The sequence below is a fragment of the Giraffa tippelskirchi genome, chromosome 8 (genome assembly GCF_054371585.1).
Source record: "Giraffa tippelskirchi isolate mGirTip1 chromosome 8, T2T-mGirTip1v1.2.pri, whole genome shotgun sequence".
NCBI classification, from domain to species: domain Eukaryota; kingdom Metazoa; phylum Chordata; class Mammalia; order Artiodactyla; family Giraffidae; genus Giraffa; species Giraffa tippelskirchi.
The window spans coordinates 80,781,413-80,795,867 of record NC_137282.1 but is presented as its reverse complement, the minus strand read 5'-3'; the positions used below and the strand labels follow the sequence as shown (position 1 = coordinate 80,795,867).

Genomic DNA, 14,455 nt, shown 5'->3' with positions numbered 1-14,455 from the left:
ATTGTCTTTCTCTTTCTGACTTACTTCATTTAGTATGATCATCTCTAGTTGCGTCCATGTTACTGCAAATGGCATTATTTCATTCTTTTTAGTGACTGAGTAGCAGTCCATTGTATATTTGTGTTATATGCTTTTTAAATTTTCTTTTTGTTTATTTATTTATTTACTTATTTTTGGCTGTTCTGGGTCTTTGTTGCTATATGCAGCCTTTCTCTAGTTGCAGTGAGCGGGAGCTACTCTTTGTTGCAGTGTGCAGGCTTCTCATTGCAATGGCCTCTCTTGCGATGGAGCACAGGCTCTGGAGCTCAGACTCGGCAGTTGTGGCACATAGGCTTATTAGTTGCCCCGCGGACATTGTGGAACCTTCCTGGACTAGGGACTGACCCCACATCCCCAGCCTTGGCAGGCAGATTCTTTACTACTGGACCACCAGGGAAGTCCTGTACTACATCTTCTCTTATCCATCATCTGCAGAACAGATTAACTGTGATGAGAGTGGAAGGACTGAAATGATTGAGGTATTGAGCTCCAGACCTGCACAGTTCAATACACTAGCCACTGGCTTCATGCAGCAATTTTAATGTAAGTTTGTTAAAATTAAAGAATATTAAAAATTCAGTTCCTTAGTCACACTGGCCACCTTTCAAATGTTCCACAGTCACATATGGCTGTGGCTGCCATATTGGACAAAGAAGACATAGATCTTTTCCATCATTGTAGAAACTCTTGTGCCACATTCCCCTCAAATTTGCTAGTACTGCCAGTGTACTGTTCTGGGAACCAAGAGGGAGCCAGAAATCACCAGCTGTGTAGGGAAGGACAAAAAAGAGTCAGAGAGAGAACAGAATGTCAAAGAGAAAGCAAAAATTCACCAAAGGCCAACTGTGTTTGCTTTGCCAAGGGTCCAGCCCTGAGCAAACATGCATCCACCCCACCACAAAGCTCTTGGTGTTGACACTAGCAAATAACAGAGCGACTGGCATGGGCTTTGGCTCTATTTCCTCTGCTGCATGGCCCCTGGGATCTGTGACTCCTTGTGAAGCAAGAGACCCTATCCTGAATCCTGAACTGAGAGGGTCACAGGAGTCACTGGGCTCCCAGCCAAAGGGAGACCATCACCAGGTAGCACAAGGCAGCCCCTCAGTATCCAAGAGTCCTAAAGCAAGGATGTTTGAGAGTTACAAGACATCCAGGGAGAAAGGAGCACCTTCTCCATCCAGACTTAGACCTCTGCTCGCAGACTCTGAGGGACATGGAGGATCTGGGGAGCATCCACTCCTTATTGATTACAAGGACTCATTAAAAGTGAAAATCCATTAATTACTCTGCATAGCTGTCTTTGGATGTGTGGATGCACTGGCAAAGGAAATATGGAATCTGATTGGTTGTTTCGCCTGTATATAAATGGCACTGGCAGTCCCATGGAGCACTTTCATAATCTCCTTTCATCTCATCCTCACAATAATGGACTGAGGAAAGCCAGACAGATGGGAGCCTCTGAACCCTCTCTATTAGAAGAAATTCATCTCAGAAAGAGGAAGAGATGGGCCAAAATCATTCTGACTGAGAAAGGGCGGAGCCAGCTCTAGACACCACTTTCTGCTGCTTGCATCATATCTCAGGTGATTAGGGTCACTTTGTACCTGTCCAGATCCGTAAGTGTGTCAGCTCCAAAGGGCATGGTCTCCACCCGGATCATGCTGCAGCCTCAGTTCACATCTAGTCGCAAGCCCCAACCATCTCATGGACTCTTTATTACCAAATAACCCTCCATGCATGAGTGTGTGCTCCATTGTGTCTGACTCTTTGTGACCCCATGGTCTGTAGCCCGCCAGGCTCCTCTGTCCATGGGAATTCTCCAGGTAAGAATACTGGAGTGGGTTGCCATTTCCCATCACAGGGGAATTTTCCTGACCCAGGAATCAAACCCCCATCTCCTGCATTGGCAGGCAGATTCTTTATCAACTAATCCTTGAGAACAGCCAAACAAAGGGCTAGACTGAGAACACCAAAGAAACTTTTCCCAGAAGACCCTCCCAGACAATATCAGAGGAAATGGTGCTCAAGGCAGCCCAGGCACCAGAGCTGTTGACTGTTTTCCTGTGCCTGAGACACAAGAAGATACAGTTCTTTTGGCTCCTGAAACGTTGAGTCTATGGAGGGAAACCCTGAAACATGCAGGTGGCTTTTGTTGCTAGAGAAGGATCCAGAAAACTGAACCAGATGAGTTTATTTATAGGACTTCCAATAGTCGGTACCAAATATTTATGATTTTTCTCAAATTTGAGAAAATATCTCATGACGTGGGAATCATTTATATACCTGGCTAAGTGACCAGTGAGATTCCATATTTCCTTTGCCAGAGCATGCACACTCAAAAGACAGATCAAAAGACAGAGTAATTACTGGATTTTTACTTCTAATGAGTCCCAGCACTAAATATGCCATTGTCCAGAGACTGAAAAGAAAAATCAAAATGATAATCAAACAGATAAAGCAATAGTGAAGAAAGGATTACTTTAAATGTGCCCAAATAACACAGTACTCCTGGCCACATGCCGCTTTGTCTCTTCCCTTCATAGCATCATCTTGATAGTTTTCAGCCAATGTCTACCTTTTCCACCTGTAAGCCACTAGTGTTGAAAACATACCCATTTCACCAATTAGACCACTGAGGTGTCCATGCCAACCTTCGATGAAATTATCCCCCCAAGGCCAGATGCCTGGCTAAAACCGGGCTAAGTAATGGGCATATAACACTCACCAAAGAAGTCCTGAGAAAACCAGTCCCAGCTTTGCTTCAGCAGCTCACAGTACCATCAAGGACCCAGACTCTTTCCATCTGGGGAGACTTTTCCTCCCCACTCTCTCTTTTGACCAGGGAGGAACATCTTCCCCAGCAGATCCAGAAGATTTCTGCCATGTCTCAGTGGCCAGAACTGGGTGGGATAACCACTCCTAAACCAATCACAGACAAATAGAAGGTGAGATTACCATGGTTACCATAGACTGGTAACTCTTCTCTCTCTGAGAATGGAGAGCTAATAGCTGACAAAACTGAGCTCTGTGTGTGAAAACAAAGGGGAAATGGTTGCTGGAGAAGCAACCAGGAGCATCCACCATGCCCACTTATACGCAGCGCTGTGAATAGAGAAGCAAGTGGGGCTTTCGCCTCCTTATCCCTCAGGCATCGCCCCAGGGAAGCCCCAACCTTCTTGAGAAGGTTAAATCTGCTCACTATTGGCTCTCGTGGCCCCTGTGGAGTCCTTCTTAATGCTTGTGTCATTTACACTAAAATGTTTTACTAGCTATTCTCTTCTCTACCAGCCTGAGTACTAGAAGGGTTGCTTGAGCACAAGGCTATATTCTCAGGACCCTGCTCATGCCTGGTGCATCAGAGATGCTTAGTGGACATTTGAAGGTGGATGGATGGGTGGATGAATGGATGGATGGATGGACCGATGGTTCGATGGATGAATGGATTGGTGTTCCAGTCACTAAACTAGGTTCACCTTGAAGTTTTCTGAAAATGCATTAGAAGAGGGTGAATCCTGGTTCCCATTCTCCTCTCTTTTTCTCTCAATGAGTCTTCTCTGGGAGTACTTTTCACTCTCCCTGCGGGTCCAGCCAGTTCAGGTCCCTAGCTGTTACATCTTTGATTGGACAGGTGGCATTTTTGTTGAGAGAGGGCTCCTGAGGGAAGATGAGTAAAAGGAAAAGAATAAAACAGAGTAAATACAAGCCAGTAAGAGAGAAAAGTAATTATCCTGCTGGGTAAGTATCCTTGATGCTTTGAATGAAGAAGTTTGAAAGAACGTATTGTACAAGAGTGAGAACACATGATTAAATCATGTAGAGACAAGATGTGCTGGTAGAAGATGGAGCAAGGTGAGGAGAGTGAGAGACTGGCACCGGGAATAGTTTCAGGGTATGGCTGAGATGCTCAGACTTCTGGCTGTAGGCTTAACACTTGAGCCCTTCAGCTGCCCTTCTTCCTAACCATCCTTTGGACTTTCAGATTCTCTCGTTTTTTTCCACCTTCTTTCCCTCTTTCCATACTTCAACATTCCAATTCCTCTTGCTTTGCATACCAAGGATGACCAGAAGCTAAAGGGTCAGGGTACAACAAGTACCCAGTTTTCCATAGAGAACCCAAATGAACTTCTTGAACTCTATTTTAATAAGATGACCCCATCCTTCTTTGAGGCTCTACAAAAGGAGTTTTTCCATGAAACTGCCTTTCATCCACTTGTTAGAAGTTTAATGGCAAATAATGGCTAGTTGCCCCTGGGGATTTTAAATAACTCTAAGATAGACATAGTTATGGAGTTCTGAGAAACAGAGGAAGTTCTTAAAAACAATGTGAGCAGAACCTCAAAAACTGTTGAAACCCATCTTCATTGCCCAAGAGATGGGTCACGTGCTTAGACTTACACACTGATTAACACTGGGAAGCTGGCTGTCAACAGCTGAAAATTTTGCCACAACACAGAGAAGCAGTTTCTGTACCTCACCCTCGAGGATACATGTATTCATCCATGTACTTACACCCTAAAATGCCAGGTTTTCATGAAGAGATTGTTTTTATGGTGTTAAAAGTTTTATTGAGATTTTCTCCCGTAATTATGACAGTAGTAACTTTTTATTTTATTTAAGTATTTTAGTAATATTTTATTACTGAAATAATATTTTTTAATTTTAGAATCATCCTCCCAGAGATAACCCCTGCAGATATATTGGGTGCATATATTTAAGTGTATTCCCAGTTTTCCTTCTGTGCACATGTGGAAACACATATTGTTAGAATTAAGGTCAAATGCATCCAATTTCTGTACCCAGTTATCTTCTTTCTTCCACTTATTTGCATATGATTAAAGTTCTGTCACATTATTTTAAAGATTAAATAATATTTTGCTGTATATCTATACTATGATTTTTCCTGGTGGCTCCGATGGTAAAGAAGCTGCCTGCAATTCAGGAGAACCTGGGTTCGATTGCTTGGTCAGGAAAATCCCCTGCAGGAGGAAATGGCAACCCACTCTAATATTCTTGCCTGGAGAATCCCAAGGATAAAGGAACCTGGCAGGCTACAGTCTACAGTGTCGCAGAAGAGTCGGACATGACTGAGCAACTAATACCACCCATGATCTAGTTAAATAAGCCTTTATGATTTGATATTTAGATATTTCCCAATATTCTTTTTTATAAATAGCACAGGAGGATTTGTGTGTGTGTATACAAAGTTGTTTTTGCATATCTCTGTTCATTTGTGATGAATTTCTAGAAGTATATTTGGTAAGTCAAAGTGTATCTACATTCTTAAGGCTTTTAACACATATTACCAGAAAATTTACACCAGTTTACTCTCAAAAGGCAAGGCACCAGTTCTGCCTCTACTGTTTTTTTTTGTTTGTTTGTTTGTTTGTTTTTATAAATTTATTTATTTTAGTTTGGGGCTAATTACTTTACAATATTGTAATAGTTTTTGCCATACATTGACATGAATCAGCCATGGGTTTACATGTGTTCCGCTTCCTGGACCCCCCACCCACCTCCCTCCCCATCCCATCCCTCTGGGTCTTCCCATTGCCCCGGCCCTGAGCCCTTGTCTCATGCATTGAACATGGAATGGTGTTCTGTTTCACATATGATAATATACATGTTTCAATGCTATTCTCCCAGAACGTCCCACCCTCACCTTCTCGCTCAGAGTCCATAAAATTGTTCTATGCATCTGTGTCTCTTATTCTGTCTCGCATATAGGGTTATCGTTGCCATCTTTCAAATTCCATATATATGCATTAGTATACTGTATTGTTGTTTTTCTTTCTGGCTTACTTCACTCTGTATAATGGGCTCCAGTTTCATCCATCTCAATAGAACCGATTCAAATGTATTTTTTTTAATGGCTGAGTAATATTCCATTGTGTGTATGTACCACAGCTTCCTTATCCATTCGTCTGATGATGGACATCTAGGTTGCTTCCATGTCCTGGCTATTGTAAACAGTGCTGCGATGAACATTGGGATACATGCGTCTCTTTCAATTCTGGTTTCCTCGGTGTATATGCCCAGCAGTGGGATTGCTGGGTCATATGGCAGTTCTATTCCCAGTTTTTTAAGGAATCTCCACACTGTTCTCCATAGTGGCTGTACTAGTTTGCATTCCCACCAACAGTGTAAGAGGGTTCCCTTTTCTCCACACCCTCTCCTACAGTCATCAAGACAGTATGGTACTGGCACAAAGATAGAAATATAGATCAATGGAGCAAAATAGAAAGCCCAGAGATAAACCCACGCACATATGGACACCTTATCTTCGACAAAGGAGGCAAGAATATACAATGGAGAAAAGACAATCTCTTTAACAAGTGGTGCTGGGAAAACTGGTCAACCACTTGTAAAAGAATGAAACTAGAACACTTCCTAACACCATACACAAAAATAAACTCAAAATGGATTAAAGATCTAAACGTAAGACCAGAAACTATAAAACTCCTAGAGGAAAACATAGGCAAAACACTCTCTGACATAAATCACAGCAGGATCCTCCATGACCCACCTCCCAGAATATTGGAAATAAAAGCAAAAATAAACAAATGGGACCTAATTAAAATTAAAAGCTTTTGCACAACAAAGGAAACTATAAGCAAGGTGAAAAGACAGCCTTCAGAATGGGAGAAAATAATAGCAAATGAAGCAACAAACAATTAATCTCAAAAATATACAAGCAACTTCTGCAGCTGAATTCCAGAAAAATAAACGACCCAATCAAAAAACGGGCCAAAGAACTAAACAGACATTTCTCCAAAGAAGAAATACAGATGGCTAACAAACACATGAAAAGATGCTCAACATCACTCATTATTAGAGAAATGCAAATCAAAACCACAATGAGGTATCATTTCACACCAGTCAGAATGGCTGCTGCCTCTACTGTTGAACAGCCAGAAGCACTTGCAAACTCAGTGATCCATCTTGAAATCTCATGGGGTTGGGGAAAATGGTAAAATATTTTATAAGAAAATACTTTGAAAATTTTAAATCCAATTGAAACACACATTGTTATTATTATCAATTTTTTAGACCACCCAAGATAGACAAAGCATTACCTCTCTCAACAACATATGCCAATCACTTGTAGCCCATTAGAGAGTAAAATCCTTCCTAACCTCCCTCTAAATGCAACCAACACCGAGTATGTTTCGTTCACTCAAAACCATTTACTGAGTACCTTTTATGCATTGAGATTTGTATTAAGTATGAGGAATATAGAAGAAAAAAAAACATAAACACAGTTCTTGACACCCATGAACTACTGGTCTGGGTGGGTTCAGGAAGAATGATAGATCAAGATTCATAATCAGTTCATGATGGGGTCCAGTCCTGGTGCCCTGTGGACTGTGCATCCCCCACTTTGGGGAGACCCAAGGAAGTCCCTGCCTCAAGACAGGAAAGCTGAAATTGAAGATGAGGAGGCAGCTAGGCTTTCAAGTGGGCGGCCATGTATCAATCTTTATTGCTTCTGAAACAGCATGGAGAAATCACATTTTCCCTGCAGCCCTATGCCTACATAGAAAGGGAGCCACTTCAGTGGGGGGACGACTCTTAACAAGCCACATGATGGAAAGGCTGAGACCCCCCGACTCCCATGGGGTGTACTTTGAGGAACACATGATAGTTATAATTTCTCTAGAAATCATCCTGATATTTTAGTCAATGAGACATACAAGCTGAGGAAGAACAAGATGGCTTGGGATTTAAAGCAGAGTAGAAGGAAGATAAAGGGGCAAGTCAAGGGAGCTGACAGGGAGAGGAACTCTGGAGAGGAAGGCAGAAATGCTTCCTAAGGGATTTGGCCAACTGTCTGGACCATGGAATGTGATTCCTGTCTACCCACAGAATCCTTGCTCCTGTTAACCCGTGAAGTGACACGGAGCTAAATGTGATGTCCAGAAGGGTAAAGAGGGAGAAGGAAGATGGCGTGGCGGAGGCTTTGACCCTTGGTTTACTCATCCTTCATTTGGTCAGCACATAAGTGCTCTGGAAGACTGCTCCTAAGCAGGAAACTCGTCTTCTGAACTCCACCAGATATTAAAATGAACATTATCTGATGCTATTCCCAGACTGACTCACTGGCCCCACTTGAGCTCCGTGTGCCTGGCACCAGCACAGAGCTTGAAGGCAAAGGTGGGGATTATAATGGGTTTCTGAGCAATCAAGGACATTCAGAAAGGCACTCCAGGCGCAGATCAGACCCTCTGCTGAGGCACTCCCATGAAAAGCATCCCTCATCACTTATATTTTGACTTGTAAATAAGTTTGTAATTGACAAAACTGGAGGCATCAGCAAACCAGCAAACTTCCCTTCCAAATTATATTGTTCTTGTCATAGTATTAAAATTACTTCAGAGACAGAGGTCTCTGAAGCTGAGTTGAGAAGCCTAGGATGGGACATCTGCCTGACCAGGGATGGAAAAAAAAAAAAGATCATTATGGATAATATTCCAAGAAGAGTGTTTACAAAGATAAGGAGAAATTAACTAAGCTTTTAAATACTGACTTCCTAATCTTTTTTTTTTTCCCTTGGTAGTCTCAGAGAGAGTTGTCTGGAAGACACACCAACTACATGTTGTACAAAAAGGTGATGTTTTCATTGTAAAGCAGTGAGTCAACAGTGATATACTGGATTCTGCCAGGCCAATGTCATGGCAGCCAAATATGCAGATATTTGTATCAGTTCAGTTCAGTCACTCAGTCGTGTCCAACTCTTTACAACCCAGGGACTACAGCACACCAGACTTCCTTGTCCATCACCAACTCCCAGAGCTTGCTCAAACTCATGTCCATTGAGCTGATGATGCCATCCAACCATCTCCTCCTCTGTTGTCCCTTCTCCTACTGCCTTCAATCTTTCCCAGCACCAGGGTCTTTTCCAGTTAGTCAGTTCTTCACATCAGGTGGCCAAAGTATTGGAACTTCAGCTTCAGCATAAGTCCTTCCAATGAATATTCAGGACTGATTTCCTTTAGGATTGACTGGGTTGATCTCCCTGCAGTCAAAGGGACTCTCAAGAGTCTTCTCCAACACCATGGTTTAAAAGTATCAGTTCTTCAGCTCTCATCTTTCTTTATAGTCCAACTCTCACATCCATACGGAGACAGCAATGGCAACCCACTCCAGTGTTCTTGTCTGGAAAATCCCATGGACAGAGGAGCCTGGTAGGCTGCAGTCCATGGGGTCATGAAGAGTCAGACATGACTGAGCGACTTCACTTTCACTTTTTGCTTTCATGCATTGGAGAAGGAAATGGCAACCCACTCCAGTGTTCTTGCCTGGAGAATCTCAGGGACAGGGGAGCCTGGTGGGCTGCCGTCTATGGGGTCGCACAGAGTCGGACATGACTGAAGCGACTTAGCAGCAGCAGCAGCAGCTCACATCCATACATGACTACTGAAAAAACCATAGCTTTGACTAGACGAACCTTTGTTAGCAAAGTAATGTCTCTGATTTGTAGTATGCCGTCTAGGTTGATCATAGCTTTTCTTCCAAGGAGCAAGCATCTTTTAGTTTCACGGCAGCAGTCACCATCTGCAGTGATTTTAGAGCCCCCCAAAAAAATAAAGTCTCTCACTGTTGCCTTTGTTTCCCCGTCTATTTGCTATGAAGTGATGGGACTGGATGCCTTGATCTTAGTTTTCTGAATGTTGAGTTTTAAGCCATCTTTTTCACTCTCTTCTTTCACTTACATCTAGAGGCCTTTTAATTCTTCTTCGCTTTCTGTCATATTTGCATAAGCCCACTCTATTTCCATGTGCAAATACATTGCACAGAAACCTAGCAACCAATTGGGAGTTAGGTCTACTGTTTGTCAATGCACACTAATGGGGTGGTGGACTTCTTAAGACATCTATGGAAGGATTCTTTTATCATTGACAATAGCACTTTCCTTTTAAGATATTAAGCATATTTTATCTTTTTTTTCTAAGTGCAATTGTCTTACTTTGCACTACAGAAGTGTATCACTATTCAAGCTCACTTATCCAGCAACTACCTCTCCATTGACTTTGTCACGCATTTCTCCTACATTTCAAATTGATGAATCTAAACAACTTTTTTGGAGGAATACATAAGGTGTCAGAACATATCCCTCAATGATAGGGAAGGCCTGTTGATTAATCGAAGGAATATGTTGTAGAGCTCAAGGTCAAGTGCTCTTTCAGTGGATCTGTGAATCAAAATAATAAATGATATATGGCTTTGTAAAAGTAGTCAGTGAGCCATCCAACAAGTGATGTTAAACACCTGTGGACACATATGAATGTGACAGTGTAGCAGGTGGGGGTTGAAAATGCAGAGGAAGCAATGCAGAGTTTAGTCCCAAACTTGATGATGATGTTCAAGATTCAGCAGTGACCGTGGGCCAGAGGTCAGAGGCTTCTTTCTTATTTACAGCTCTTCTCCTCAGTTAAATATGGCAATTACCATCTAAACTAAGTTGCACTTATTGTCTTTGGATTAGTCCTGGATTAGTCATGTTATGTAAGACTAGTCATTATAACACCCAACCTCTCTTTATCTCAGAAGCTTAATGACCAGAAGTTTGTTTCACACCCAAGTCCCAGTCCAATGGGTGTCAGCAGAAGATGCAGGATTCCTCTATCTGTGGGCTGTACTAAGCCCTTAAGGGCTGAAGTCTCCAATTTCATTTTCCTCTGGGCAGTAATGGATCAGAGAGAGAGAATATGTGAATATCATAAGAGACCAGGACTAGACAAGAAGTACATCTGCCCATTTCAGAGGCCCCAACTCCTTCACTTGACTCTAACTACAGGGGAGTCAATGAAGCAAATTTTAACTCTCTGCCCAAAGGAAAAGGAGAACCAAATTCCGGTGAATGTTAGAAGCTTTTGCTACTCCTGTGGTCTCCCAGCGTTCTAACTAACTGAGGTTCAGGAAAAAGTGGGAATTAGAGAGGAAAAATGCTTTTTCCACATTCCTAAGAATTTCTTCTTGGACACTGCAACTTCTTCAGATGTGTACACAGCCTGCTGTCAGTGCTCTAAAGAGTCTCCCATCAGGCACTTGGCCAAAACACTTCATCTCTCCAGGCCTTAGCTGCCCAACATGTAAAAGGGAGATGTTAGATCAGAATCCTTTCAAAATCTTTTGGCCCTTTTTGTATCCAAAATGCCATGCTTCTAGAACTCCTGCTGTTCATTTCCTCCTGAGACAAATAAACAGGGTGCCAGAGAGGTAATGCTAGTTGATCAACAGTGTATTTTTTATTTTAACTTCTCACTCCCCAAGCCCCCCTTTCTAGAAATTAAAATATACATAGTAGACAAGGTTATTACCAATGTGAATGATTATATTTATGGCAAAGTAGTTTTGTGTTTGGATGAACAGTATATTCACAGACACATATGTAACACATACAGAGATCCCTCTGTGAAAAAATAATCTTGCTTGAACAGTCTTGCAAAACATACGTTCTCCTCCTGCTGCTCTTGCCCTCGATTAGTCAGTTCTGCAATGATAACAAAATGGTGTTCCCTCAGTAGCTTGCAACATGTTTCCTTTTTGCTCACTTTATGTAAGGACCATGGCTTAGCTGCAGGTTGGCCATGGCTCTGCTGGGATGGGCTGGACTGAGCTGGCTTATCTGGGCTCCACCTGTTTTCTCATTCTGAAACCCAGATGGAGGGAGGAGGCACCATGTGGGACAACCTGAGAACAAGAGCAGGAAGGCTTCAGTCAATAAGCACAATAGCTTGCAGTTGTATTTAAGGCTTCTGTTCGGATACAACAAAAACAATCACAACCCTTCCCTCTCCGTTGACCAGAACTTTTCACGTGGTCAAGTCCAAAGTCATAGAGATGAAACGTGCAACTCCACCCACACACACAGGGTACAGGTGATGCCTTAAAGAATGACTCACAATGGAAGAGTTGTGAGTTTAAATTTTCTTCAGGGACATTGCTGAGGACTATAACTGAGGAGACAGCCTCTCAGGGAGGGAACTCTTCTAAATATGTAAAGAAGAAAGTTTATATATGATTTTTGGCTGGGAGAAATACATGCAATTCAGCATACAGCTTGCAAAATATTACTGTTGAAATATACACACTGCTATGTATAAAATAGATAACTAACAAGGACCCATGGTATAGCACAGGGAACTCGATTCAACATCTTGTAATTACCTATAATGGAAAAGAATCTAAATAAGAATATATATGTTGTTCAGTCACTCAGTCATGTCTGACTCTTTGTGACCCCATGGACTGCAGCACACCAGGCTTCCCTGTCCTTCACCATCTCAAACTCATGTCCATTGAGTCAGTGATGCCATCCAGCCGTCTCATCCTCTGTCGTCCCCTTCTCCTCCTGCCTTCCATCTTTCCCAGCATCAGGGTCTTTCCTAATGAGTCGGCTCTTCGCATCAGGTGGACAGAGTATTGGAGTTTCAGCTTCAGCATCAGTCCTTCCAATGAATATTCAGGACTGATTTCCTTTAGGATTGATCAGTTTGATCTCCTTACAGTCCTCAAGAGTCTTCTCCAACACCACAGTTCAAAAGCATCAATTCTTTGGCTCTCAGCCTTCTTTATTGTCCAACTCTCACATCCATACATGACTACTGGAAAAACCATAGCTTTGACTATATGGACCTTTGTTGGCAAAGTAATGTCTCTATTTTCCAATATGCTGTCTAGGTTGTCTCTGTTTCCACTGTTTCCCCATCTAGTTGCCATGAACTGATGGGACCAGATGCCATGATCTTTGTTTTTTGAATGTTGAGTTTTAAGCCAGCTTTTTAACTCTCCTCTTTCACTTTCATCAAGAGGCTCTTTAGTTCCTCTTTGCTTTCTGCCATACAGGTGGTGACATCTGCATATCTGAGGTGATTACATTTCTTTGTCTTTTATATGTATATAAAATATATGTAAATATAATATATTATATATATTATATAATATATTATATGTTTTATAAAATATATTTTAATATATAAAATATAATTGTATAATTATATATATAAATATGTAATTATATAATATATATTATATATTTATATGTTTATATATATAATCACCTTGCTGTACACCTAAACTAATACAGCATTGTAAATCAACTATATTTCAATAATAATTGAAAAAAAAATTACCGCTGGTGATAAAGAATGGATATCTCAAGTGTGATTTTATTGCTCTTCTATGTGTGGGAAGATGCAAGAACCTGTATTCATTAAAACCCACCCTGAGCTATACACTAGTGGTAAAGTACCCATCTGCCAGTGCAGGAGACATAAGAGATGTGGGTGTGATCCCCTGTGTTGGGAAGATCTCCTGGAGGAGGGCATTGCAACCCACTCCAGGACTCTTGCCTGGAGAATCCCATGGACAGACAAACTTGGCTGGCTACAGTCCATAGGGTCGCAAATAGTCAGACATGACTGAAGTGACTTAGCGTGCATGCACGGATGAGCTATACATCTAACTGTCCAAGGGGCTGTTTTTCCAAAGCTGAGTGCCTCATCCTGTTTTCCACCCTCAATTCCTCGCAGGGTGTACTGTCAGTCGTTCATTGACTGTGGCTGGCAACTTCATCTTTGTAGAGTTGAGTGCTGAGCAGGCTCTTTGTTCTTCTTTGTTCACACAAGAGTGTGTCCAGTGCCAATGGATGGGGGTTTAGAACCCTCTGACTGGGACGGAGCACAGAGGTAGGGACTATATAATGCAGTCAGCTCACATCCCCATCACCTCCACTGAAATTCTAACTAACATTTCTAATGGAGAGGAAGCCACTCTACCTTAGTTCTTCTGCTATGGGAAGTTCTTGGGTGGAAGAGAGTTAGGAGGGAGAAGCAGTCAACAGTGGGGGAATGGAGAAAATTTAACAAATATTTATATAGTCCTCATTGTAGACTGGAAGAAGGCAATGGCAACCCACTCCAGTACTCTTGCCTGGAGAATCCCAGGGACGGCGGAGCCTGGTGGGCTGCCGTCTATGGGGTCGCACAGAGTCGGACACGACTGAAGTGACTTAGCAGCAGTAGCATTGTAGACTGGGCACTATTCAAGCCCATTACAAATACTAATTCATTGAATCTTCATCATAGCACTAAGGAAGGTTGATCCTTTCTGTATTCCCATTTTAGAGAGACTGTGGAACAGAGAATTTAAGCAAGTAAACTGTGATCACACATCTAGTAACTGACAACAAGATCCAACTCAGATAATTGGTTCCAAAATCTCTCTTCTTAAATATTCTGAAAGAAAGAGGGATGGGAGGATTCTAGCACCATGGATCAATTGTTTGCTGATGGGAGGATTCTAGCACTATGGATTAATTGTTTGCTGATTTTAGGGGAGCAAGGAAACCAGTTCCCTCTGGAGTGGACAGACGGAGTTTCAGTAAGACCTGACATGTTTTCCGGAACATACACAG

At 42.1% G+C, this 14,455-nt stretch overlaps 2 protein-coding genes across 8 annotated transcripts in view; one reads left to right on the top strand and one right to left on the bottom strand.

Moving 5' to 3' along the window:
- LOC145517745 (uncharacterized) overlaps positions 1–2,951 on the bottom strand; it is an 84,256-nt gene extending 81,305 nt beyond the window's left edge. The window contains exons 1-2 of one of the 6 annotated variants that reach the window (XR_014062302.1): positions 1,644–1,701; positions 140–805 (exon numbers count right to left, since the gene is read on the bottom strand). Coding sequence is in view for 1 of the 6 variants with exons in the window: in XM_081520871.1 (XP_081376997.1) it covers positions 1,644–1,699 (56 nt within the window). In the remaining 5 variants the exon portion in view is untranslated. Of the gene's footprint in view, positions 1–139; positions 806–1,643; positions 1,739–2,764 lie in introns of those variants that run through there. The other 5 variants (XR_014062299.1, XR_014062301.1, XR_014062298.1 and 2 more) reach the window with 5 other exon arrangements.
- PRLR (prolactin receptor) overlaps positions 1–14,455 on the top strand; it is a 176,661-nt gene that overhangs the window by 129,078 nt on the left and 33,128 nt on the right. The window lies entirely within an intron of this gene.